Source organism: Stegostoma tigrinum, chromosome 30 (assembly GCF_030684315.1).
Source record: "Stegostoma tigrinum isolate sSteTig4 chromosome 30, sSteTig4.hap1, whole genome shotgun sequence".
NCBI lineage: Eukaryota > Metazoa > Chordata > Chondrichthyes > Orectolobiformes > Stegostomatidae > Stegostoma > Stegostoma tigrinum.
The window spans coordinates 17,862,599-17,890,308 of record NC_081383.1 but is presented as its reverse complement, the minus strand read 5'-3'; the positions used below and the strand labels follow the sequence as shown (position 1 = coordinate 17,890,308).

General features: G+C 39.7%; 1 protein-coding gene across 4 annotated transcripts in view; it reads left to right on the top strand.

Moving 5' to 3' along the window:
- The first annotated feature begins 10,120 nt into the window (after positions 1-10,120).
- The window catches only part of LOC125465982 (BTB/POZ domain-containing protein 2-like), a 39,379-nt gene continuing 21,789 nt past the window's right edge, over positions 10,121-27,710 (top strand). The window contains exons 1-3 of one of the 4 annotated variants that reach the window (XM_048560042.2): positions 10,121-10,794; positions 19,999-20,155; positions 22,853-23,026. In XM_048560042.2, coding sequence (XP_048415999.2) covers positions 10,319-10,794; positions 19,999-20,155; positions 22,853-23,026 — 807 coding nt within the window. In that variant the 5' untranslated portion in view covers positions 10,121-10,318. Of the gene's footprint in view, positions 10,795-19,998; positions 20,216-22,852; positions 23,027-27,710 lie in introns of all 4 variants that reach the window. The other 3 variants (XM_048560041.2, XM_048560043.2, XM_048560044.2) reach the window with 3 other exon arrangements.

Below are 27,710 nucleotides of genomic sequence, written 5' to 3'. Positions count from 1 at the left end.
GGGCTATATCTCATGTTTCTTTGGCTAAGTCTGAGTTGGGTTGAGTTTTTAGGAGAGATGCCTGTTGCAAAGCCTTCATTAACTACACCCCACTCTCACAGCATCCCTCACGTCTATTTCTGACCTCACCTTACCCAATAATATTCTCAGATCAGCTTGCCATTCAGTTGATATGTGCCAAAAAACCATCGTACCTTCTGACATCTGCAAAAGTGCAGCAAGTCATGGTTGCCTCCATGGGCAGGATGGCACCTGCCATGGACAGTTGAGTCCAGCACCGTTAGGGGCTGCTAGAGACATGCACAAACCTGCACTCCATTGTCCCACCCACTGGTCTTCAGGATCAAAGGCATGGTGACAGTGGACAAGGGAACCTGGCGTGCACTCCAAGTGCTCTTTCCTCATAATGAGACAGGGCAATGCCAGGAGGCATCAAGCCAGAGGAGAAATAATTCACAGGCAATTCCCCTCTCCTTACAAAAGTCTCACTCAGGACACTCAAGGAGTGGTTGAGCCCCCATGCCCGCTCTGCTTGTCTCCCTCTAACCTTTGATAGTTCAAGTTGGCAATAAGACCCTTGGCATGGCTGGGCCAATTTTGCAGAAGGGCCATAGAGGCTGACCTAAGCTCCAGGGCTAACAGGCTCCACAAATGAATAGGCTCCTTCCAACCCAGGATACAGAATATACACTACAACATAACGGGAGGCAGAGGAAAAAGAAAACATATTGAAGGCACTTTGAAGACGTGGGTGACATGTACTGTATATTAATTTGCACTTTGTCACTGCATTCATTTTACAACCGGTTGTTTGTCTCTCTGTGTGGCCCTGAATGTCATTGTTACATCATCAGGTATACCTGCATGGCCACACGCAATGTTCAATGGATGGAGGTGTGTGTGAGACCTGCTGCAGCATCTGGAAGCATGAGGAACAAGGCATAAACAAGGCTTTGATACCTTTGTTCCTCCTCCTACAACATCGCAAATCTTTCCCAGCCTCTGTGCCCAAAAGTGACGGTGTGAATGAGTTGTTCAGCAATATTGGAGGCAAGGAGATGCAACATGTACGCAGGAGGGGAGGTTGCGGTTGGTGGTGGGGGCTGGGGGGGCGGTTAGTGCGTTAGGATGGCCAGGGATTAGGGACCCTGCAGGGGAGTGTCCTCTGAACTGAATGGGATACGTTCTTTCCTCTTAAAAGCCTGAACATCAGTGGATCCTGCAGTGCCCTCCTTCACAGGTAAAATCACTTACTCTGTCCTCTCCAGCTGTGGTCACAGCCATTTACCCATTGTGCACTTTTGAATATCCAGCATGATTGAAGGATATAGTGCGCATTCCTTGGTCACTAGCTTTCAGCCTGCCCCTCTTTGTCTCAGTGAGCCCCCAAACATCCAAATCCCCTTCCTGGTAGCCATTCCCATTCATCACCCTGAGCCTACACCTGCCCATCTTACCCACCCGACCCAGCCAGCCCATGGCATACATGGCAACCACGCCAGGTGTGATCATACACTTTTGGATAAAGCCAGGGTTCTCGTGACTGTGGACGATCCCATTCTTGCACGACCCCGTTCCCACCAATGCTTTACTGTATCCCCCCCACCATAATGGATACTGTTACCCCCCAGCTTCACATTTACATGTTAAAAAGAACCCCTTCCCCCAAGACTGCAGCCTTTAGTCCCAAAGACTAATTTGCCATCTCAACAGATACTGTCAGGCCTGCTGAGCTTATCCAGCAACTTCTGGTTTTGTTTCTGATTTACAGCATCTGTAGTTCTTTCGGTTTTTATAAACTTAGTTGTATTCAATTTTATGGCTTGAAATAGGACTTGACGTCATTACCTGTGAGTTAGTAGGTCAGTTTCACTATCGCTACACTACAGAACCGGTTAGTGTTTTATATTGAATATATATTAAGGACATGACATAATATGAGCTGACGAAAGCAGACATTATTTTCCGTTTTTAAATTCAGTTTAAAAATGCATTATCCTTTTTTTTTAAATTAGCCCGCTTAATTTTAGATCACTGATCTACTCAGGCATTAACCATCCAGTAATTTAACTTCTGCTAGTCTTTGAGTTCTTTTAACTCAATGTCTTACTGTGGCCTCAATTGACATTTGGCCAGGACACTTTGAATGGCTAATTGTGGATTTCCAAGGCATAGTCAATTGTCTTTTTACAGAATTCAATTAAGTTTCTGAAAATAAAATTCAGCTACTTTGATTTCAATGAAAACTTTCACTGTTTGAGTAATGGTGATGGAAACATTTGGTGGGAAAAGCACATGGATTATTTTTGTGCAGTTAATGTTTGCAGACAAGGCTATCAGTCAGACAGGGGAGGTGTGGGGTGTGGGTTGGTAATCGAGAGAGAGCGGTGGAAGGAAATGGATAAGAGAAAGAGGAAAGGGGTTACAGGGAAATAGAGTTCTGAGGAAGGGTCACTGGACCCAAAACATTAACTGCTTTTTCCTTCACAGATGCTGCCAGATGTCCTGCACTTTTCCAGAAACTTTGTCTTTGTTCCTGATTTACAGCATGCACAGTTGTTTCGGGTTTTTTTTACAGAGGAAGAGCGTGTTGGGATCGTGTGTAGGAGGAAAAGTGAGTAACAGTGAAAGAGGGAAGAAGAGTCAGAAGCGGTGTGGGAGAGAGTGAGAGTGAGTGTGAATAAGGATGGGAGGAACAGAAAGTAAGGGAGGGCCAGAATGTGTGAATGAAGGAGGGACAGAGACAGAACGCTGAGACTGAAAGTGAGCCAGTGAACCCTTCTCTTCTCCTGCCTGCCCAAAAACAACCTTTCTAAAAAGCAGTGTGGAAGAGTAGAAAAATTCAGGGTGAAGGGCAGACTGCTTCTGACCCTACTTGCCTGGAATTCCCCTGAGAGTGCGCCACCACATTTGGATAAGCTCAAACCCAATCCCATCGCCCTCCTTGATCACCACGTCTTGGTGCCGAGTTGGTCTCTCTCTCTCTCCAGTTGTGCTTTATAACCAAAAAGTCATTAAAAAGGCTTTATTAGTTTGCTTTACTGCGGGTACTTTTTCATTAACCAGTCATTCATTAAAAAATTAATTTATTGCCTTGGAATTGTATATTTTTTCCGTGAAATTCATGGTTACTGTGGTACCAAAATATATCTTGCTGAAATTTGCTCACTGGACCTCTGAACAAGACAAAAAAAAACGAAATGTAGCCCCTTCCAGGCAAAATGATTGGACAACCCTGGTTTTAGTCTACATGTTCCCACCAACCTATTAGCAAGTCTGTAATCAGTTTTTGGACAAAACAGGAAAACGTGGACCTGGTTATTAAAACTGATAGATACATGCATTGCACCCCTACTGCAGAATTTTCCTAATCAAGGACATAAATAGAGCCTTAGTAACCACCTCATCACCAGCAAACACAAAGGCCTATACAAACCAATTGAGAAGGTGCCTCCAGTTACAGTCATGACAACAGCAGGACCAATCATTTCATTTGCTGTTTTGTGAAAATATTCATGCCCTTGATAATATAACGCTGAAACAGTCTGCCTAATTGTATCGTGTAGTTATAAAGCAACTCACTTTCATTTGCCTACTGCACTACTTAAAATGTGATATTTGATTTTAAAAAGCAATTAAATGTATTTACCAATAGGTACGCCCAATCTCAGATACAGTAACTAATCCTGCTATTCATTAAGGCTCCTTAAATGGCACTTTCCAAACACAGAGCACTACCATTCAAAAGGACAAGAGAATACTGGCAAACTCCCTTCCAAACCGCTTGCCATCCTGACTTGGAAACATATCCCTATTCCTTCAACATCATTGGGTCAAACTTCTGGAAGACACTGCGTAACAACACCACAAGTACACCTACACTAAATGGGCTACAAAGGTTCAAGGCTTGCCACTACTTTCTCAAGGCCATCTAGAGATAGGCAATAAATGCTAGCCCAGGCAACAATGCCCAGATCCCAAGAATGAATGAAAACAATTTGGATAGGTCTGTCCAATAGATCAATCCATCCAGACAGCCTTTGATGTATATCCTATTTATCAGGAAATGTATATGAACATAAAACTTTTAAAGGTGCTAATATTATAATGTTTTTTTAAAAAGTAGCTCCAGGAAATGCAGCACTTGTCACTTTTAAATACAGTATGGGGTCAGAAAATAGAGATAACACAGCGTGGAGCTGCAGCAACACGGCAGGCCAGGCAACATCAGAGGAGCAGGCAATTTGACGTTTCAGGTTGGGACCTTTCTTCAGAAATGGGGCTAGGGCAGAGTAAAAGCATTGGTTGAGGTTGCAAAGAATGAAAAACAGGAGAGGTGCTTTGCAAGTCTGGGAGAGGGAGGCTCTGAGCTAGGGTAGGCTTGATAGTAGGGCCAGAAGATGCTGGCGCATTGCTAAGAGCGTGTGCTTCAGGAGCCACAGAGAAAACCCGTTTTTGGAGGGTCTGGATTTTGTGTATGTTGAGGTTGTCACGGTCAGGGCCAAATTGGGATGGCCCCAATGTAGACTGGAGTCCCCTGGGGCTGATCTGGTTCTGTAGGCAGGTACTGAGAAAGGCGATGTGGCTGCAGTATGTGGCCAAGCAATTTCAGAGATTACCAGAGGGTTGCAATGGGAGAGAGATTCACTGAAGTCTTTCAGGAGGGAGGAGGATAACCTCTTCAAGGTAGGCGTCCCTAGAAGAGGCTTCACAGTGGGGTTATAACTCACTCAGCGATAGTAAGAACTACCAATGCTGGGGTCACAGATAACACAATGTGAAGTTGGACAAGCACAGCAGGTCAGGCAGCATCAGAGGGGCAGGAAAGCTGACGTTTTGGGTCAGCACCCTTCTCCAGAAATGGGGCTCTCCAGTCAAAAAATATACATTTCCCCAAAACTAGAACTCCTGCTCCATCTAGTGTCCATTCTAAACAGCAATTTTCTTTTCTGCGTAGTCACATTGGGGCAAAAAAAGCCAGGCCGCGCTGACCGTTTACATTCTTACTAGACCTGGGCACTGAGCCAAGATAAATTAGGCCTTTAAGACTGTATGATTCTGCGTCTCTCAGTCTGGAAAAACTTTTAAAATAGGAGTGCCTCGTAATTTTGTTGTAAGATTAGATGATGTCGATCTTTTTAACAAAAGAAACATTGATACCTTTTTGTAACCTTTTATATCATATTTAAAGTAATATGTGTGAGAAATTTTGCATTTGGCATATTTTCCAATTTGAATTAGTTATCTCTGATTAGTTTCTTCTAATTAGTCATCATGAATTCTGAACAATGCTTCTTTAACACTTTGGAAGCAGCTAAATAGCTGCGTAAGACATTGAGTTAAAAGAACTCAAAGACTAGCACAAACTAAATTACTGGATGGTTTACCTGAACAGATCAATGATCTAAAATTAAGCAGGTTAGTTAAAAAAAGATAATGCATTTTTAAAATGTACAGTATTTTTTTAAAAAAGGAAAATAATGTCTGCTTTCCTCAGCTCATATCATGTCCACAACATATATTCAATATAAAACACTAACAGGTTCTGTAGTGTAGTGATAGTGAAACTGACCTACTAACTCACAGGTAGTGACTTCAAGTCCTATTTCAAACCATATAATTGAATTCAACTAAGTTTATAAAACCCAAAAGAACTACGGATGCTCTAAATCAGTTCCTGGAAAAGCTCAGCATGTCTGGCAGCATCAGTGGAGAGAAATCAAAATTAGCTTGGGTCCAGTGTTCTGAGGAAGGGTCACCGGACCCAAAACATTAACTCTGATTTCCCATCACAGATACTGCCAGACCTGCTGAGCTTTTCCAGCAGCTTCTGTTTTTGTATTAATTAAGTCAATGATTACTGGACTGACATCAGAAACTGATCAATAGAAAACCTCAACTGCTTCATTATGCTCTATGTACTAGTCTCTCGACCCTTCCATGGTAGAATTTCCACAGTGTTTTCCAAACTCTTGCTTTAATATTGACAGGACGTCTGATTGTCTCTTTTTGTGTCTTTCACCGAAGTTGGTCGCTACAGCAGAACCTCACAACTTCCCACCATCGCCATTACCATGTGAATTGGCAGAGCAAACATCCACGTGCCGAGAACAAATGTTAAAAAGTACAGATTTTACACGACATAGTGTTGAAAATTAAAGTCTGTCAGTGTGCAGTGTTAATATGACAACAATGGCTGACACTTGTGAGGACAGGAATGTTTATATCAGCATTTTTAAGCTAGAATATGACGTGGCCACAATGTTCATACATAGAGATATGAGAAATGAAATCATAACAATGTTTGACCTCTGCTGAAACTATCCCAACAAAGAAAATGTAATTGTGTATCATGTGCACAAGATTTTATATTTACAATACCTGGCATGTGCCATTTTTGTAGCTGGATGAGAGACGTAAGGTGCAATTCAGCGATTGGGTTAGACTATCCTCCCTAACCTTTATATGTAGAAGATGTACACAATGGGATCATTAAGCACAGAATCTACAGAGGTCTTCAAACATGAGATAGGGTCTATTAACAGACGCACATAAGGAAGGGGCAGGCTGAAGAAACTATTGCACATTGGATGGTCAATTTTACATGGCAATTGAAGGTTAAGCATTTGTTAAATTTAAACAAGATATTAGATAGATCAAGATATTAAACCGCCTAGCAGAAATTTGTTAACCACAAACTATTCAGGGGTATAGATTAAAATTGAGCATTTACAGTTAGTTCACAGATCAGCCATGATTTTATTAAATTACAGGACAGGACTAAATGGCCACTCCCACTCCTATACTGTGATTAATTACTACATTTTTCCTTTCCGCTAATGGCCACAGGCAGTTGTAAAAGAGCTGATGCCAGGTTTTCTGATCCTCAGCCGGTTGCACTAAAAGCTAACATTGCAGGGAAAGCCTGTCATCCATTGAAGTGTTTCAATTAAATGGATAACCTCCCAGTGAAAAATTGAGTCTGCAATGCAGGGAAAGACAAACTTGGAAACTGATAGCCTCAGTTTCATTTTTTTTCTGGTTTGTGGAACTTCCTGTTGATTTCCAATTTTCACTTGGCTAGTCCAATGTGTACCACATGTAATCAAACACACCTGAGAACTTCAGTAAAAATACCATGCTTAATATTGGATAAGACCCTAAGAAAAATGAGTAGGTCATTCAGTCAATTGAGTCCATTCCACCATTCAGTTAGATCATGGGATTAAAAATCTGGTTATCTCAGCCTTGATTAAATTAAACAATTCAGCCTTGACAGCCCTCTCTGGTAAGTTGAGAGAAAAATAATTCCTCATTTTCTCTGTCTTAAATGGGCACACCTTACGCTGAGATAATGCCTTTCTTGTCCTAGACATTCTCACAAGTGAACACAAACTGTCTGCAGCGACCCTATCTCATCCCCTAAGAATCTTAAACATTTCAGTAAAGTCTCCTTTCATTCTTCTAAATTCCAATGAACACAAGCCCAACCTACTCAACCTACCCTCACAAGAAAATTTTTTCATACCCAGGGTCAAGCTAGTAAACCTCCTCTGGACTGTCTCTGATGCCAACATATTTTTCCTTGGATAAAGGGACCAAAACTGTTCATTGTATTCCACAGGTCTGTGGTCTGGCTAGTCCCTTTTATAATTTTAGCAAACACTCCCTGTTTTTATATTTAATTCATCCTGAGTGGGGCAACATTCCATTTGAATGACAGAATCTTTACATCACAGAAAGAGACAGATCAGCCCATCAAGTTCACACTGACCTTCCAAACCACACAAACCCAGCCTCCCACCATATCCCTGTAACTCTGCATTTCCCATGGGTAATCCACCCAGCTTGCACACTCCTGGACAGCATGGGCCAAATTTAGCATGGCTAATCCACCTAACCTGCACATCTTTGGACTGTGACAGGAAGCTGGCAGAAACCCATGCAGATACAGGGAGAATGTGCAAACCTTGCACAGGCAATTGCTTCGGGCTAGAATCAAACCCAGGTCCCTGGCGCTGTGAGGCAGCAGTGCTAACCACTGAGCCACTGTGCTGCCCTATTGCCTTCCCTATTATCCACTGTACTTGGGTGCTAGCTTCTTCTTATTCATGCACTGGGACTCCCACATCCCTAAGTTGTTCAGCTATCTGCAGTCTATCTCCATTTAAATGATATTCACTTCTTCTATTTGTCCTGCCAATGTGCATAATCTCATTTCTTCCCAAATTATATTCCATCTAATAAGTTTTTGCTCATTCATTTACCTTGTCTAAATCCCTGCATATCTCACCACTTGCCTTCTCACCTACTTTTATGTCATCTGCAAACTTGGGTATAGTACAATCACTAGCATCATCCAAGTCATTAATATATTGTAAATAATTGTAGCCCCAGAACTGAACCCTGCCGCACTCTACTTCTTACAGGTTGCCATCCTGAAAATGTCCTCTCGATCACAACTGTCTTATCGGTTAGTTAACCAATCTACTATCCCTGCTAATACACTAGCCCCACCACCACGGGTTCTTACCTTATTAAGTGGCCCTATGTATGATACCTTAGTGAACGCTCTTTCAAAATCCAAAATGTAACAACTGGTTCCCCTTTATCTAGACTGCATGTTATTGTCTCAATGAACACAACCTATTGTTCCAGAAAACTATCACACATAGTTGCTATCATGGCTACTCCGCCAATTCAATTTTCCCAATCTACATGAAGATTGAGAGAAGATGAAGATTAAAGTCACCCATGATTAATGCCCTGCCTCTTTTTACATGGACTCATCATCTCCTGATTTATTCTTTGTGCTACAAAACAGCTAGTGTTCTGTTTTGTAATAACAAAGCTAGCCCACCACCCATACTTGTCTCTCTGTCTTTTCAAAAGGTCACAAGCCCCTGAATATTTAGACATCAGCATAAATCTCTTTGTAACCATGTGCCCATAATGGCTATAAAGTCATAACCATTAACCACTATTTGTGTCATTAATTCAATTATTTTGTGCTGCATACTTTGTATGTTTCAGACCCATTAATTTTGCCTTTTTACTGTGAATATCCTATCACACGAAGTAAATTACATTGAATGGCTGCATCAGTGAAGAGAGAAACAGAGTTAACATTTCATGTCCAGTATGAGTCTTCTTCCAACTCAACTTGTTAACTCTGATTGTTCCTTGATGGATGCTGCGAGACCTGGTGAGTTCCTTCAGCACTTTGTGTTTTATTTCAGATTTCCAGGATCTGCAATTTTTTGCATTTATTAAATCGACCACCAGTGGATTTACATATTATGATTTCATAAGAAGGGAGCTGTGAGCTCACTTATTTATCCTGTATATTAAAATGATAAAGATTTATGATTATTTATACTTAAATGGAATGCAGTTGATAGACATGATGTTAGAGTTGAATCAGAATCGAGTTAAACAGAACACTAGTGGAGTTATAAGCAATAATTTCGGTAGATGGAGTTGAGGGAACTTTCAACTTTTGAATAGATAAATATGGCTCATAATATTTATTTTTTATTGAAAAGAACAGACATAACAGAAGTAGATACACGAGTGTTGTTTACCTAATAGAAAAGAATATCAGTGGATAAATGATAATTTCAGCAAAGGGACCAAAATCATTTATCATTGCACATTCTAAAATAATAAATATGGTTAATTATTCTTTATTTGTGATTGAAAAGGGCAGAGATAATGGAGAGATTGGAGGGAGGTTGTGCTGACAGCAATGAGAATGGAATTATTGAGTATCAATAGATTTACAAGTAATGATTTCAGTAAATGGGGCTGAAGTCATTTATCATCCTACATATTGACATGATAAATATGGTTAGTTATTTATTATTTGTAATTAAAAGGGCACACCTAATCGAGAGATGTATAGAAAAAACTGTAACAACAGGAACAAGAATAGAATTATTGACTACCAGTGGATTTACAATTAATAATTAAGGTGGGGGGGGCAAAGTTATTTATCATCCCGTATATTAATATGGTGAATAAGATTAATAAATCATTATTTGTAATTAAAAGGGGCATAGATAACAGAGAAATGATAGGGATGCTGTAATAACAGCAACCAGTATAGAATTGTTGAGTACCAGTGGATTTACAAGTGCTAATTTTAGCAAAAGGAGATGGGGTTAGTTTTTTTTAAGGGGACATATGTATTTATGTTTGTGATTAAACTGGAGAAATATTCCAGAGGAGGGAGTTGTATTAAGTGGGGACTTTGATCTGGCTTTAAGGAGGGCCATGCTCTCAGCAGCTGCTGTTTGTAAACAGATGCCACTTCAAGATGGCGGCGGGAGGGAGCAACCTCAGCGCCTGTAACCGAGTCAACATCCCTAATGGCGGCGGCGGAGGTGGTGGCGGTGGATCGGGCAGCCCGAGCTTGGGCACCAGCTCCTCGCCGCCTTCCTCGCTGTCCGGCGGGGTCGGGCCGGGAGGAGGTGGAGGATCGGCGGCGGCGGCGGCAGCAGCAGCAGCGGCGGCCGCGGCTGTAGTCATTTGCCGGGAGCCCATGTACAACTGGCAGGCCACCAAGACGACGGTGAAGGAGCGCTTCGCCTTCCTGTTCAACAACGAGATCCTGAGCGACGTGCACTTCCTGGTGGGCAAGGGGATGGGGACGCAGCGGATCCCCGCTCACCGCTTCGTGTTGGCCGTCGGCAGCGCCGTCTTCGACGCCATGTTCAACGGCGGCATGGCCACCACCTCCACCGAGATCGAGCTGCCCGACGTCGAGCCCGCCGCCTTCCTTGCCCTCCTTAAGTGAGTGCGGCCTGAGGGGAGGGGAGGGGCGGTTATTCATCAAACTTACGCCGTGGTTTGAGGCCTATCTAGATCTTCTCCGCTCCAAGACGGATGCCGGCCCGTCCTTTAGTACTGGAGAAGTCTTATTTTATTTTCTTTTATTGCCCCCCCCCCCCCCGGCATATTTACGGCGTTTCCCTCCCCGCGTGTTTAAAGATGTTATCAAAGTATTATGTTTAAACTCGCAGTCGGGAAGGCGCAGTCTGAGTTTTTATAAGATGGTTCACGCCCTTTTTGTTGGTGTTTTGCGGTGGGGGAGGCTGGACTTTTGTAGCCTCGGGGCTTCATTCATAGTCAGCGGAAGGTTGCAGCTGCGCTGATCCAGTTGGTGGTGATGCCTTCTTGAGTAAATGGGGACTAGCTTAAGACAGACTTGTCCTTTGTAAGGTACTAAAATTGCATCGCATCGCATCGCTTTCGGGTTTTCGGGGAGACGAGGTTATGTTTTGCGCCTATGATGCAGCTGTACGTCTGGGTATTTCGTTTTTGGTTTGTGGACCTTGAAAGGGTCTCATTTTCAGTGCTCATTACGCCGACAGAATGAAGGCAAGATGGCTAATGCACCGCAGAGTATTGAAAGCTTTTGCACCTCTTCAGTCAGAAGACTAATCAAACTACATTCCTGTGAAAAGCTCAATATCTGCTTTACGCTTGGATTTTAGCAAGTGTCAGCAACATTTTTTTTATTTTAAAGGGGGCAGAGATTTCTGCTTATTGCCCCACCCAGTTGTTTTTCCACTGATGCATTAATATTTGGAATTAAAAATCTAATTGCTTCCAGATTTCTGTTAACCCCCCCCTCACCCTTTAAGTTGTAGCTCACAAATTTTAGGTGACAAGTCTGTTTAAGCTGCCTGTTTTTAACGCAGCTGATACAAAATGCACATCATAACTCTTGCCAAACATGTGAGTTTTACAGTCTTTTTTTTTCTCGCTGTTGGTGCGCATCATCAAGTGAGATATTGTGCAATGATGCACAACTTGACATTATAGAGCCCTTACTGTCTTTGAAAAGTGACATTTTGGACTATCAAATCTGTACAGCTTTCTTGCTTAAACCATTGGTTATTTGGTCCCAGGCTTTCAAAGTTATTTTTACAATATCTGTTGTCTGTGGTGCTGGAATGGTGGCATTAATCACATGAGGGCTTGTATGTAATACATGTAATTTTTTTTGTCTGAGCTGTGGCATTGTGTTGCTAGGTTGTTCTGCAGTTGAACCTGATCTTGCCTAATGTTGATGCACGCTTTCTAGTAGTGTACTATTAAATAGTCAGCTGGAACTGAAATGCCAGATAATGCATCCTAACCAGTGAAGGGAGAGGAGGGCAGCGGTTAACCTGAAAAAGAACCCCTGTGACTTTTTCATTTTCTAATCACTTAACAATACATGGGAGATGGTAGCATGGTGGTAACTAATGCTCTGGGGAACTTGTTTCAGTCTACAGCAACTGGTGGAAATTAAATTTCACTTGAGTTGAAATCCAGACTCGTTCAGGTGAGTGTGACACCATTGGAAAAGTCCTGAATGGGTCACTTCCTTCTACCGTTTTTACCTGCTCTGGCTTCCTTGCGGATTTTGTGGCATTATTCTTAAAATTGTAACCATATTTGTATAACTGATCCCTGTTAGGAGAAATAAAAGAATGCTTTGAAGTTACAAGTGAGTTCTTGGTCAACCACAATGTTCTGCCCTCTTGTTCGGAAAGCGGTGACGTACACCAGGATATAATTCATGTGAGCACTATCCTCGTCGGGGCACAGCATAAGCTCCTGTTTCCAGTTGTGAATTAGATTAGGCCTGATTGGGTGAAAATGTAAAAAACATTTTATTTTCACCCAGTGTCTATGCAGCTATTATTTGATGACTACTATTAATCTAGTCACTGTTCTGACAGAATTCAGCTCAGATCAGCAGTTGAGTTCCGAGGAAGGGTAACTGGACCCAAAACGTTAACTCTGATTTTTTTTTCACAGATGTTGCCAGACCTGCTGAGCTTTTCCGGCAACTTCCATTTTTATCCTAGCAATTAAGTAGTTTCTCTTCAGTGTAGCTCATCACTACATAGCACATTTACCCATCAAACCACTGTTTTAAGAGTTTGTTAGCTCAGACAGTTGGTTTGCGATGATGTGATATCAGTTGCACTGGCTCAACCCTTACACTTGCTGAGGTTACTTTGAAGGACTGTCCTTCTCAACTTCTCCCCTTACCTGAGGCATGGTGACCCTCTGGTTAAATCGCCTGCAGATGTGTATCTCTGATGAGAGATCAAACTGACAGCCCAATCAGACTATGGTGACACTTTTTTCTTTAATCCTTGTGGAATGCGTGGGAATTTTCTGCAAAGGCCTTGAAATTTTGTGTCTTTTTTTATTGTAAACTAAGTTGGCTTTGATTGTGGTACATATAGAACACCTCTGCCCAGCAAATTCATATCTTCGTTTATTGTTCCATGTGGTTGTTAGATTCAGCAAAAAACACACGTGGTACATCTTTTTTATGAAATGTAAAGATTCTTTGAAAGATGGTAGACTTTAAATTCAGTGGTCCTTTTTTCAAGTGGATGAGCCATTTTTGATTTATAACATGTAACTCCTTTATTCCAGCATTCTCAGATCAGGCAACTTCTAGTCTATCATCTGCAGTACGATTCCAGTTTTTGGCTTGGTCTTCTCGTTAAAAGAACCGTATTCATATTTAAAGCTACAAAGTGATGATCTTGGATGCAAGTCAAACAATATTTGTTCTGGTGCAAACTTATCAGTATACAAAACAAGCCTGTAAGTTGAGCAGCTATTGCTAATAGTAAAACTGTTTATACTAAACTTAGCTGCAGCAAATACTTAATTAATCATATTCAAAGTTTTCATCTCACCACCCTGTTCCTGTTTATATGGATTGTTTTCTCCAGCAGCTATCTCACTTGGCTCCGATCTCCCTCAACTAGGATTAAACAAAACCAAGACGATTGGATTTTGTTGGATCTTGTTTTGTTAGATTTGTTTTTTTTTTCTCCCAACATTGAATGAGGGCTACAGAAATAGAAGTAGCCCACTTGGCTCCTTGAGCCTGCTCCAACATTTAGTAAGATCATGTCTGTTCTAACATTCCTCATGTCCACTTTCCTGCCTATGCTCCTGATTCCACTAGTGATCAAGAATCTATCTATCTCATCCTGAAATATGTTCCAAGGATTCTGCTCCCACAACTCTTCGTGGCAAGGAGTTCCAAAGAGCCTAAACCCTCAGAAGAAATTCTTCCTCCAGTTAGTCTTCAACCAATGCCCCTTTATTCTGAGACTATGCTGTCTGGAAACATTCTCTTAGCATTTATCCTGTCCAGCTTCCTAAAAATATTTGGTACTATGTCTCGGGTACAAGTACCCCCAAGCCCCTTTGTATTGCAGCTTTCTACCATTTTTCTGCATTTAAATTGTTCTGTTCTTTTGTTTTTCCTTTCAAAATGAACACCTTCACAATTCCCCACATCATAGTGCATTTGCCAACTTTTTGTCCTCTTACATAACCTACCAATATTTCTGTAAAAACTGTTCATATCCTTCACAACCTGCCTTTCCACCGAGCTAGTAAAATGATTGCAACCTATGCAAGGCCTCTTGATTTTATAATTGAAATGGCTCTCCTTGCATATTTGTGCATTGTGATATACATAGTTGGTAAAGTTGTGACAAATTATGTTGTACATGAATTGTTAGTGATTTGTAAAAACACTTTGCTTGCATGATTTCTTTGCCATTAATTATAGAGGTACTGTAAATTCAGAGAGTGGAACTATTGACCACATCAATTGTGGGGAGCTTTGTTAGAATTATATGAAGTGACCATTCTTTCCGAGTTTTGTAAAGACTAATTAAGGCATTTTATGTGTCTGAATTATTGATATCACCATCAAGTAAGAGCATAATGCATTTACGTCACTTTCTTCCTGTACTGTGGCAGTTCTGTCACGGTTTCCAGCTTTTCAAACTCTGATCACTTGCATTGCTTTTGTGATGCTTTTCCATTCCTCTGACTTAAGTTGCTGAAAGGCATCTTGTGTGTGTAAATACTATTTGAAAATTCCACACCTTTTTGTTTTAAAACGTAGCAGGAATCAACCTAGAAACATGAATGGAAAATACATGTCTTTTGGTGTTTGGCAAGTGTCGCTGATACACAATATCCAAACGCATAAATTCAAAGCTGGCGTGTTCCTTTGACTGTTTTTCCAATCAACCTGTTCAGAGCTCAGACTTCTGGAGTAGGTAGACTCCCAGTTCAGGGCTTGGGACATTACTGTGATCTACATGAGGGCTCACCTTTGACCCTGCTCCTCTATTCAATAGAGAACTGATCGTAAACTCATGCATTCCTGCCTACCTCTGATAAACCCACTTCATCAAGAATCTATCTACGTCTGCCTTGAACATTCAAGAGCTTCTACCACTTTTCTGGAGGAAGAGTTCAAAGACTCTTGATACCCTTTAGAGATGAAATTTTACCTAATCTCTGTTTTAAATGGATGACCCCAGATTTTTAAACAGTAACCCCTTGTTCTAGAATCTAGCTATTCCCTTAAGAGGAAACATTTCTACATCTACCTGTCAAATCCCTTTGGGATTTTTGCTTCAAATAAGAAGCATCTGGATAAGTACAAAAAATGCCAGGGCATGCTTGGATCCCAACCAAGTGCAGTAAATGGAATCAGTGTAGTTTGGTGATTATTGGTCAGCTAGACATGGTGGGCTAAGGGGCTTATTTCTATGCTTTATGACCTTTTGCTCTTCAAAACTCCAGTCGATGCAAGCCTAGCCTCTCCAGCCGTTCCTCATAAGACAGCTCTCTCATTCCAGGTATCGGTTTGGTAAACCTTCTCCAAAGCATCTACATCCTTCCTTTAAATAAGCTGAACAGTACTGTTCACAGTTCTCCGGATGCGGTCTATTGGTGCCTTGTACATCAGAAGCATAACTTGCCTACTTTTGTATTCAATTGTCTTAGCAATAAATGATAATGCATTGTTAGCTTTTCTAATTCTTGCTATAGACCTTGCAAAAAGCTGCCTACAATCAGCTGTAAAATTTGTGGCATGAACTTGCCTGATGTAATTTGCTTGTAGTGCCAGTTGAAGGCATTCTGAGTGTCCAACAAGTCATTTCGCCAAGTAGGGTAGGCAGCCACTTTGCACTTTGTTTCTTACTTTTGAAGTTTGTAATTGGATATGCATAAATTGAAAAAGATGCTGAAATGCTGCACACATTTTTTTTACAAAAAATAAAGTGTGGGATTTCTTATAATAAAGACATTTGATATTCAACAAATGTAAAATCACTTTTTCAAGGTCATTAAACCGTTTTGCAGCAGCAATGAACTTATGACATTGTTAAAACCCAGTTATATCTCATTTAATAATCCATAACTTTTTCAACGTTTTTTTAAAGCAATAGAGAGAATGAGTGGAAATTCTTAGTGGTTTTCTATTTGATTGCAGAGTAGTAGGCCTCAACAGTGCACCTTCAGGAGAAGTGTGGATTTTTCCATTTAACTTCATAGCTGTGGACTTTTTAATTTGTTTGTGGGCTGTGGGTATTGCTGGTTCATCCAGCATTTATTGCCCATCCCTAATTGCTCTGGAGAAGTTGATGGTGAGCTGCCTTCTTGAACTGTTGTAGTCTTTTGGGTGTTGAGACGGCCACAGTGCTGTTAGGAATTCTGATTCAGTGGTATTGAAGAAACAATGATTTATAGCTCTGTTCTAAGATAGTGTGTAAATTGGAGGAGAACTTTGTAAGTGGTGATATTCCCATGCATCTGCTGCAATTATCACACTTTTCCCTCCTGGAACCACTGGCGTAACATTGCCACTGTCTGAGAGCTGAAAACATTGAAGTATAAACTTTAGTAGTTTTCGCAATGCCTTTAATAAGAATATAAGATGCTGTTTTGGCAGTGTTAATGTCATTGAATAGCAGTCTGGAGGCCTAGGCTAATTCCTCAGATATGGATTAAATTTCCCCACTGCAGGTGGTGGAGTTTAAATTCAATTCATAAAATTTGTTTCATGGTCACCATCGGTTGTTCTAAAAAATCTAGTTCACTGATGTCCTTAAGGCAAGGAAGTCTGCTGTCCTTGCCTGGTCTAGCTTGCGTATGATTCTAGATACACAGCAATATGATTCCTAACTGCCCTCTAAAGTGATCGAGCAAGCCACCCAAGGGGAATTAAGATTGGGCCACACATACTGGCCTTGCCAGTGACATCCATGTCCAGGGGAGGGGAAAACATTGTTTTGAAAAGGCTAGTGCATTTTTCTTCTCTAGAAGATTGAATCCTAGTAACAAAGGACAGAAGCTTAAATTACAAAGACCAGAGCTAGTCTTTGCGTATCAAAGGCTAAATCTTATACTTATTGTAACTGTGGTTCTTTCAACTCACCTAAGACTTTTTTGGTAGCCAGAGATGGAGCCATCACTGTTCATTGGGACTCTTGAACATGGTGATGAGCCTAAAGATATTTTACAAGTGGTCTGCTAGGAAATGTTTATCTATTCTGAATTATTTCTATTGATTGTGCATAAAATTTAGCAGAATGCACACTCTGCAATCCGACAGTGTTGTTACAATCTTATTAGAGAGCTGATTCCATTTGCTTTGTAGTGTCGAGTTTATTTCCTCTTCATTGGTGGGTGACTGGTATATTACAGTACAATCCTATCATGGCAGATGGTGAAATTTGAATTCAATAAAAATCTGTAATGACGATTGATTGTTGGAAAAACTCATCTGGCTCATTAATGTCCTTTAAGGAAGAAAAACTACTGCCGTTATCTGAACTGGCCTGCGCATGACTCCACACGCAGCAATAGTAAGAACTGCCAGTGCTGGAGCCTGAGATAATAGTTCGGAGCTGGAGGAACACAGCAGGCCAGGCACCGTCAGAGGAGCAGGAAAGCTGACATTTTGGGTTGTGTTCCTTCTTCAGAGATCAAATCGTTCAGAAATCATGCATGCTGTGTTCCTCCAGCTCAGGCAATAAATATTAGCCTAGACATTGATGCCCTCACTTTGTGAATGAATTTTATAAAAACACTTCAGGTGTACTGACTGGTTTCATACTTAAGGATATCCCAAAACGCATTAAGAACCAAAAGAACTGCAGATGCTGTAAATCAGGAACAAAAACAAAGTTGCTGGAAAAGCTCAGCAGGTCTGGCAGCATCTGTGGAGGGGAAAAAAAAAAGTTAACATTTCAGGTCCGGTGACCTGGTTCCGGGTCTGGGTTCTGAGGAACGGTCACTGGACCTGAAATGTTAACTCCCAAAACACAATGATTGATCCAGTATTGATAAGTAGGGAGCAAATGGAGAAATTCAAGGCAAGTTACCATATAACTTCAGCTTGCATCACCCCGTTTTATTTTGTCTGTTTAGAAACTGAAATTTGATGAACTTGTTGCAGGGATTTGAGTTGGACCTAGAAATTAAACAATAATGATGTACAGCAAACCTTTTATTAACAGGCACTTATGGGACCAGGAGTGTGTCGGTTGATCAAATATTCTGGATAATCAAGCAGTACGCATAACTATAGTAAATCCTGTCGAAGCAAAGTGTTGAGACATCAACATCACCCAAAGTAAACTATTAAAACATTACCACCACCTAAAATAATTTTAGCGAGTAATAGAGACATAATGCAGGAGGTGTGCACACCTCTGTTCTGTTTTATTTACATCATAAATACTTGCACAAAGACATTTGATGCATAATTTTTGCTAGTTTATCTAGAATGTCAGCAGATTCAGACTCCGGTTTAAATATTTTAAGTATATAGTTATCCAGTACTGCCTGCCCATGTCAATCTGCTATTTAATTTGAATTATTGAGTGAATCAAATAGCACAGCATATGTTTGAATACAGTTACATAATTGGAGTAATGGGAGGCAAGAGTTGCCTATTATGGTATTGATGACCACCTTGTTTTAATGGAAAGTCATCTTTTGGATGATACTAAACCCAGAAGATGGTTTGGTACTTTTTGAAACTTGCATACTCTTGATAGATGAACTATACTTGTTAATTCCTGAAGCATATAATGTAGAGAGTAGCTAAAAAATAAAAAATGGAAATCATACAAAAGCATGTCAACAAGCAGTGGATAACAGCTTTACCTGTAAATGGGAAAGCATTGAATAGTTGGCTGTTTGGGAACAGTCTTTGTTCATGAACACTGGCTATGAATAATGTTCTTTGGGAAACCACACATCCTTTCTGAATAAGGAATTATTGAAGAGGATGTTGTCAATAAGGGAAGTATTAGGGTATCTGGGTTGGCATTTCAATTGTTTTGAGAGTTAATGGTAACCAGGCTTGTGCATCCAATAATTCTAATGTTTCTTTGATAGGTAATCTGCAAATGTAGTTTGGGAAAAATGTGATAAAATGCCACTGATTATAGTATGCTGATGCATTGTATGCTGCATTGTACAGACCACAAGGTCTAGGTTCAGTTTCACATATGTGCTGAATTATTAGAGCTTGTGTGAGGCAACAGTGCAAATGCTACATTGTCTTTGATGATCCTAAATTAGGGAGGAGAAAATTTTTGAATGTTTCTGTGCCACACCATACTTAAAACTTTGTATGGATATGGGATATGGATATCATAGGCCTTGGCTGATGCTCCCACCTTCTCTTGCTATATGATAGTTGTGTGTGTTCTACTTAAGTGGCCTGGCTTTTCTTTGTATTTTGTCTTATCCTAGCCGGATGTTAGCATTACATTGTTCTCCAAATGTAATGAATGTTCTCAGCTTTGAAACTAAAGTCTGTGCATAAAGATCTTAAACTTGCGCTACAATCCAAGCAGTTTTTAATAAGTTGCCTTAGCAGAACCTTTACAGATTGGGCAAATTGAAAAATCTGAATTTTGATAAAGGAGGCAACCGTATAATATGTGAACCATCTTATGCCTGCTTATGAATTGAAAAATTACCAACATTGTTTTGTGCAATCAAAATAAATTCCATTTATTTCATGCATGTATATTAAACAATCCATTGTCTATTTTTAAGCGTTAAGTTAGTGTTGTGTACCTGACTGAACATTGTGTGTATTTGAAGCTCTAGAAAAGTAATTATGTATTTGTTTTTCTCCAGATTCCTTTATTCTGACGAAGTCCAGATTGGACCAGAAACTGTTATGACTACACTGTACACTGCTAAAAAGTATGCAGTACCTGCCCTTGAAGCACACTGTGTGGAGTTCTTGAAGAAGAACCTCCGAGCAGACAATGCATTTATGCTTCTTACACAGGTACGTTGGAACATTCATGTCGTGCATGATATCTGTCTGCAGAAGGAACTAAGAAGGATGGTAAGTGTTGATCCTATTACTCCTAAAGTATTTAAGCCTTCAGTTTTTGTCTTCCTCCTTCCTCCTTCCTCTTCCATACCAAGAAAATCAGAACATTTTAAAAACTTAAAATGTGCAGGTGTTAATTTCACTCTGAAGGTAGATTGCATAAATTACTATTTAATCTACCTAGCTGCGCTATTGAATTGTGGAAATTTTAAGGCAATTTCTGGTTCAAACACGACTGCTTTAATTTAAATAAATCACTGGATCCTGTAGTTTAACAAAGAAAAGTCTAGTTCATTATTCACTTTGTTATAAGGATGAACAAGCTTCTCGAAGCTGACCTACTTAAACCACCATGAAGATTTTTGATTGGGAGTGCATGAGACATTTTTATTATTTAGTGATTGAAGTCTGGCATTTGGAATGAGCAGAAGAGAATATGTATGATTTCTGCCATGTCCAGTTTCACCAAGATTCATGAATAGTTAACAGGAATGACAGTCCTATGTTTTATTTTCATTTTTGCTCCTTTTCTCTGTCATCCTACCTCCCCAGCTTGCGCGTGCAAACACACACTACCCCCTCCCTTGATGTGCACATGCACACCCCCGTTTCCCTTTTTTCCTGAAGGTGACCTCTTCAGTCATGGTACCCTTCATTCGAGTCTTAATAGTCTTCTTTTACCTCCTTCTCTGTGTACAAAGGCAGATGCTGCAAATACAAGATATGCTGAAGCCAAGGTTAGGCATCATTCCTAGAGACAAACTGGATTATATTCCATATTTGTTATATTATAGCTTTTTTTCTTGAAGCTGGAAAAATTTTAGACTATTTCCATAGCTAAGCTCAGAGAGCATCAGTACACTTTATCATCATCATCAGCTCCAAATATGTCAGTCTTTATGGCTCAGCAGCAAAGCTGGGTACGTCTTTTCAACCAGCTTTTTCTGGCCCTGCCTATTTGTTTTACCTGTAGAGACAAACATAGGTCGAAATATCCATCAAGGATCAGCTAGTCATTTTTAACTTTTGAATTTATTATTTAAAAAGCAGATTGTAAATTGCAGCAGTGTGCTGACTTGAATCTGAGATTGATGCTATCATAAGGAATCTGCCATCCTTACCTGGGCTGGCCTGCATTTGACTCCAGACCCACAGCAATGTGGTTGACTCTGAACTGCTCTCTTGGCAATCAGACATAGACAATAAATGCTGCCTAGCCAGTGACGCCCTCATCCCATCAATGAATAAAAGGGGCAGAACAGCTCATATGGACATTGTATGATAACTTCTGGAAGAATCGCTATTTGTTACTTTGAATTTTGTTGCATTTAAGTATTTCTGATAACAACTTGCAGCTAGTTGAGAGGATTCAGGTATTTCATGATGCAACAAAACTTGGAAAATGGATTTTTGTAGGTGCTTCGTAGCTTTGAATCGAAGTGGGTTTAGCATGTTGATTTAGTTAAGGTAGTGGAGTAAGAGATGAATAACTTAGCAGAAGGAGTTGTGAATATCTGGCATTCACCACACCTGAAGATGGTAGGGGCTCAGTTGGTGAGTATATTTCAAAGTTAACTGAATTTTGGAATTTCAAGGCATCTGGCAGTATGGGTAAGTGTGGGTTCAGAAGTAGAGGTAAAGCAGATGATTCAAGATCTATTAAATGGTGGGGCAGACTCAAGGGATCCTTGGTCTACTCTTGTATGTTTTTTTTGTTTTTAATTCTAAATATATAAGCTGACTGTTGACAGGTCCCAGAATCTTTGCTGTAGGGTGTGGTGAAGTTGTCCCCATGTGATTAAATAAATCTATCCCGCAGCCATGCTATAAATAAGCAGAACATTTGATACCATGAAGCATAACCTTCTGTTGGAATCGTTTAGTCTTGAGGGAATCGGAGGAATTGATGTCAAACACCAAAATAACATTTTTAAAACATTTAAATATTGGGATTCCCTAAACCTTTTCATGTTTTATATCCTGATACATTGACATTGCTCTTCATTTATTTCTTGTAAACCTGTTGGAAATTTATAGATTATAAATTGAGTTTTAGGTCCTAGTTTACTAGCGTTCAGGACTGATAGATGGCCTTCATTTTAATAGCATCAGGATTAGTGAAGGAAACACTTTGTAAAGGCAAAATTGAATAAATCTTGGGAGCTGGCACAAGTTGCAGCAAACAAACAGTGGGAAAATGGGTGTGAATTGACATCACCCCAGTGAAGATGAGGGACACTGATAGATCAGGTGAATTGTTTAGCAGTGTAATCTTGGCATAGTAAGTAGGCCACAAACCTCGGTGCCTAAAGTTTTAACTTTGGGAGGAAGGTTGGAAAACTCTAATATTTAATGTTGGAAAATTTGATGCACTAAAATTCTGCCTGGAATACATAATGCAACTATGGGCCATAACATTTGTTTTAAACCCGAGAGCTTAGTCGAGGGATATTTGGAAACCGGCAGTGAATTAATAGAAAGTAAACAGTACTATCAAGCACAATGATTAATCATAAGCATTGGCTTGCAGTATGGTTTATTGTGGTAAAATCACTGTTTCCAATTAATTGTCCTTTTTTATACCATACGTAGCTGTGGTATTGAATTTTAAAATTGCAGTTTTTACAACTGTTTTTAATAATATTGCAGAGGCACAGAGCTATGTGTGGTAATACCTCCGTAAGGTCAGGCGAAGCAGTCGTGGGACAGCCGTTTGGATGCCAGGGTTCAGTTTCTGTATGGCCACGGAACAGGGAGGATCAAGAGAAAGCACTTAACGGGGACGAGGAATTTAAGGAAGGAGACCAAGTTGGAGAGGGAGAGGTAGGGCAGGAGAGACTTGAAAAGCAATCCAGTAGAATAATGCTGGTGGGATTCATTTTCCAAAGGCATGATGGGGGCAAAGATTACTGAACTAAGGAAATGAAGTCCTGTGTTTTCTCTCTCCTCCACCTGTAATTTTATAACTGCTTTTGCATTCCATTGTGGGAAATTTTGGTGGCAAAATAGTAAATCTCTTAATACACTTGGAAAGAATTCACAATGTAATGTCAGGCATAAACTCAATTTTGCATTGTGTTAAGCTGTATTATGATGCATGAGGTCACACCATGAAAAGAGCATTCTGTTCTGATTACAGTCTGAACTGTCAGATTTGAAAATGGTCATTAGTTTGTGGATACCAGTCTCAGTAGTGATTTTTTTTTTTGTTTGGGAGTTTTAAAGGTAGACAGAGGTCTTGAGGAAGACAGCACTGCGAACAAGCAAGGCTGACATGGTTTTACATTCGTGTATACAAAACATGGTTTATTAAGCCATGTAGAACTTGAGGAATATGTTGAGATCAACTTTACTGCTGAACCAGTGACAATGATGACAATAGACCATTTAGCCTATTGTTCTTGTGTCCTAATAACTGCAACCCCATTGATAACATCCAGCTGCATATTGGAGACTTCTTAATATGCTAAATTGTATTATCTGTCAGATTACAGCAAAGTACTAACAATTACTACATTTAATAATCAATCCAAAATAGTTTCCAGAGAGGAAATGAGTTAGGATGTAAAACAATCTGTTTTGAGACTTTTTTTCTAGATGGGCAACAGAAAGCAAGGTTGAAGGCATTTGGGCAGAGCAAATCTGCAGTAAGTATATAATGGCTCAATGCTTTGTTTTGTACCAAGGATGTGTTCTGGAGGCTAATATCAAACTAAAGCAGATGTGTAGTCACCAGGAAGGATTTGTATAATTAATCTAAATATTTACCACTCTCTTAAGCATAAATTATTAGTATACTTTTTAAAAATTGCATTTCAATCATTTTGTCTGACATTAATGGTTTGATTTCTAGTACTATTCTGTAGTTTCATATTTGCAGAGCCACCGAGAAAGGGCAGGGAGTGTAACTTGTGGAGTTGCACTTGCAGAGAGCCTACGTGGACATGATGAGCTGAATAGCATGTGCTGTTTAGCCTTTTCTGTAATTCTTTGTCACCTATCATGGCATCCATGTCTATTAACTTGTTTCCTGCCATTAGATTTTGTTTTTCTAAACGATCACAGGACTGCTGTCTACGATATTGTCCTGTTTCTCTGTCAGTCCCTGTGCTTCACTGTTTCTGCTGTTAAGTCTAATACAGAACTAGCCATGAATTGTCTTCACTTTTTTTCCCATTTTTAAAAATTCTGTAGGCTTGAACCTGCACCTACTATTCTTTTCCTCGACTACCAATTAGATTTCACACTGAAGATTCTTCTAATTTTCCATGCTAGGTCTTTCTTAAGAGCCTCACTTAAATATATTCACAATATTCTTTTGATTATAAAATGAGCTCTTGATCAATTGCAAGAGTAAACCAAGTGTTCCCTCAAGCCAACCTGCAATTCGTTAAGATCGTGGCTGATCTGCCTCCCCTCCACTCCACTTCCTCACCCATTTCCAATATCCTCTGATTTCGTTATTACAAAAAAAAATCGGCCTACCCCAGCCTCGAATCGGGCATGCACAACCCTCTGGAGTTAAGAGTCGCATTGTGTATGTGAAAATCTTTCCTCTTCTCAAAATATTCTTTAGGCTGCTCTAAAGTAATCCCCCAACTTTTTTTGTATCTGTAGCAATTGACATGTCTCAAAAGTTCCTTCTACTTCAGTTTGTTACCTGGTGCTCAAACTCAACTACTGCCACTTCTTTCTGAAATTGAACAGCCTGTATCCTGATCGGTCTGCTTAATCAAAACCATCCTGCTCTAGTTGCTAATTAGGGCATGTTTTTCTTGTCCACTGTATCACTCATTAGAGTGAGCATCTATGGCATTCTTTATCTCCCTCCTGTTGTTATCCTTCAGGTGAGAGTTCAGATGAGTAGTGTTGAGGGGACAGTATTGTGGGTCTGTTGTTCTCTGGCCAGATATGATATTTTGTTTGATATATGACCAAGAGGAAGTTCAGTATTTTAAGCCTAACTAATACATTGCCCTGAATGATATCTACTAAATAAACACGAATCAGAAGTTCAATCAATTTTTTTGGCTTTGTCGGCAATATCGAATCAGTGATGTTCTCTGTCTTAATGCATTGAATGTACCAGTTTTATTTTTCAATCTCTGTTGAAATCAAAGGTTTTGAATGCTCCTTTTAAAGCATATTTTTGTGCCATGAATACTTTTTAAAAATCCATTCCTGACAGGTGAGTGTAACAGTCTTGTACATTTTTAACTAATTTTTAGTTATGTTTTGAAATCTACATAATGTTTTGATACAATAAATAAGAAAAATCAGCCTTCAGTTTTCCTCTTGTAAAACTGCCAATTAAGTGCAGTTATGGGTGATTGTTGAAAAATCAATGTTTTTGTTTCCTACATTTTGCTCTCTTTGCAGTTTATTTTGTAAGAAACCTGTAGACTGCCTCTTTATTTGCCAGTTTCTCAAATAATGTATGCTTTATAAACTAAAATTAAGTTTTTATTTGTTTTGTTGCATTTTATTTTTGACTGTGTATATTAAGTGTTAGCTCTCAGTTGATGTGATGATCTCTCTTATGTTGGAAGTGCCTAATGTGATTTGGCCAGATTCTGCTCTAAAAGCAAATAGTTGAGCAGGTTGCTACTTTACCCATGTGAATGTTGAAGCTTGAAAGAATGACCTAGGAATGATTTGTGCTATTACAGAATGCTGAAATTATTAATGGAAAGAATGTATGCATTTGTAGAGCAGTTGACTAGGCTACGGTTTGATTCAACTAACTTGTTTTAAAATAAAGTTTCACATTCACTTAACCAAGATTGTAATGCTTTTGGTTTGTTTACATATCTATCTCTCCTGTTAACCATCCGAAGTATTCCTGCCCAAGCTTTTACTTTGTTAACAAGTGCAAAGCCATGTTAACTTATAGAGTAAGCTGCTTTTGGAACTGACGTTGCTTTAATTTAGATTCCAGGTTGTTGACCTCTCCAATGTAAATGAACGTATACTTGAGCAATGTGATGAGCATTCTGAAAGCTTTATTGTTATTTATATCTCGCAGCATGATAACATTCAAAATTGTATCGGGTGGTTAAATCCACCTATTGGAGCATCAGAATCCCAACTCTGCACACTTGTAAAGGTTTACAGTGAACTTCATATAGTTAAATGATCATGCTGTGTGCCAGGCTTATTGTTGTCAACTGATATCATTCATGCTTGGCATCATCCTGGTGCTACTTAAGGTGCAGAAATATAGTTAATATAATAAGTCAGCAGGAGGCTTAGGTTGGCTGGCTGTAAGTTTAGTTGTATGTTTGCCATCAGTCCATGTGCAATAGTTTTTTTTACAATTTTGAGGAGGTAATACATGAATTTGTTCAAGTAAGCCATTAGGAAGTCTCTTCACTCTTTAAAAACCTAATATTTACCACTTTGATTGCCTTGCCTAAAACGAAAGATACACTTCACTGAAAAGACATTGGGCAATATCAGCAAGATAAAAAGAAAACTGGAATCCTGCTTCAAAGGAAAAATCTGCTTATTTTGACTTAGGACCAGTGGGAACTTTGCTGTTAGTTTTTGGTCACTTGTGATCATTTTCTGATGTTGGATACTAAGATTGGAAATGGACTTGAATATCATGTATATATGATTGAGTAGCTTGCCAGTGTATTGCCCATCAGAAAATAGCAAAACTGGGTGAGGCACTGGAGGGTTGTTTGTGACGTCAATGAAATAGTAATGTGATTCAACCTGTCATCTTGTGAGAAGAAAACGAAGACATTGAGTATGTTGGGAGTGATTTTATTCTATTCATTTGCTGGCTATCTTTCTTGTTCTTCTGCTCTTTCACAATAAAGAAGTACTTTAACTTTTGATGATACTGCACCAACAGCATATGCATTAAAACTCTTCCAAACTAAATGCAAAACAGAATTTGGAGTGTGCTTCCAAGAGCTGTAACTTATTCATGCTTTCGGATGAACTCTCAGTCATTCAACAAAAATATTTTCTTGTACTGATCAATAGACGTGCCATGGTGACAGAAAATGAACTAATGGTTGTGTACCATTTTAGTTAAACTTGAACTGGTGTTAACATCAATTTTGAAACTTTATTAACGCAGGTCTTTATTCTTTTACTAAAGATATACGAGCAAAATGTCCCACATGATTATAATACCTTAATTATCACATTATATACTCTCCATTCAAAACCACCCAGAGCATGACTGTGGGGGAAATTTTAAAAAAAACTGCATTAATAACAGTCAGTTTGTGGAGGAGCAATTCTAGGTCATTCCTCTGTGGATGACTGTAATAAACTACTTTACTTTAGCTCTGGAGAGGTGATGTCTGCCTCAACCAGAATATGGTTTTATTGAAGGAGTTTGGCAAATTGCCATCATATAAGATGCACCTAATTCCAGGAATTCATGATTCCTTGAGAAAAGAATAATTTCACCGTTTTGCCCAGTTCTAGCCTTGCGCAACCTAAGATTTTGTCCCTCAATTTATTTAATTTGCAGAGGGGAAAAAGC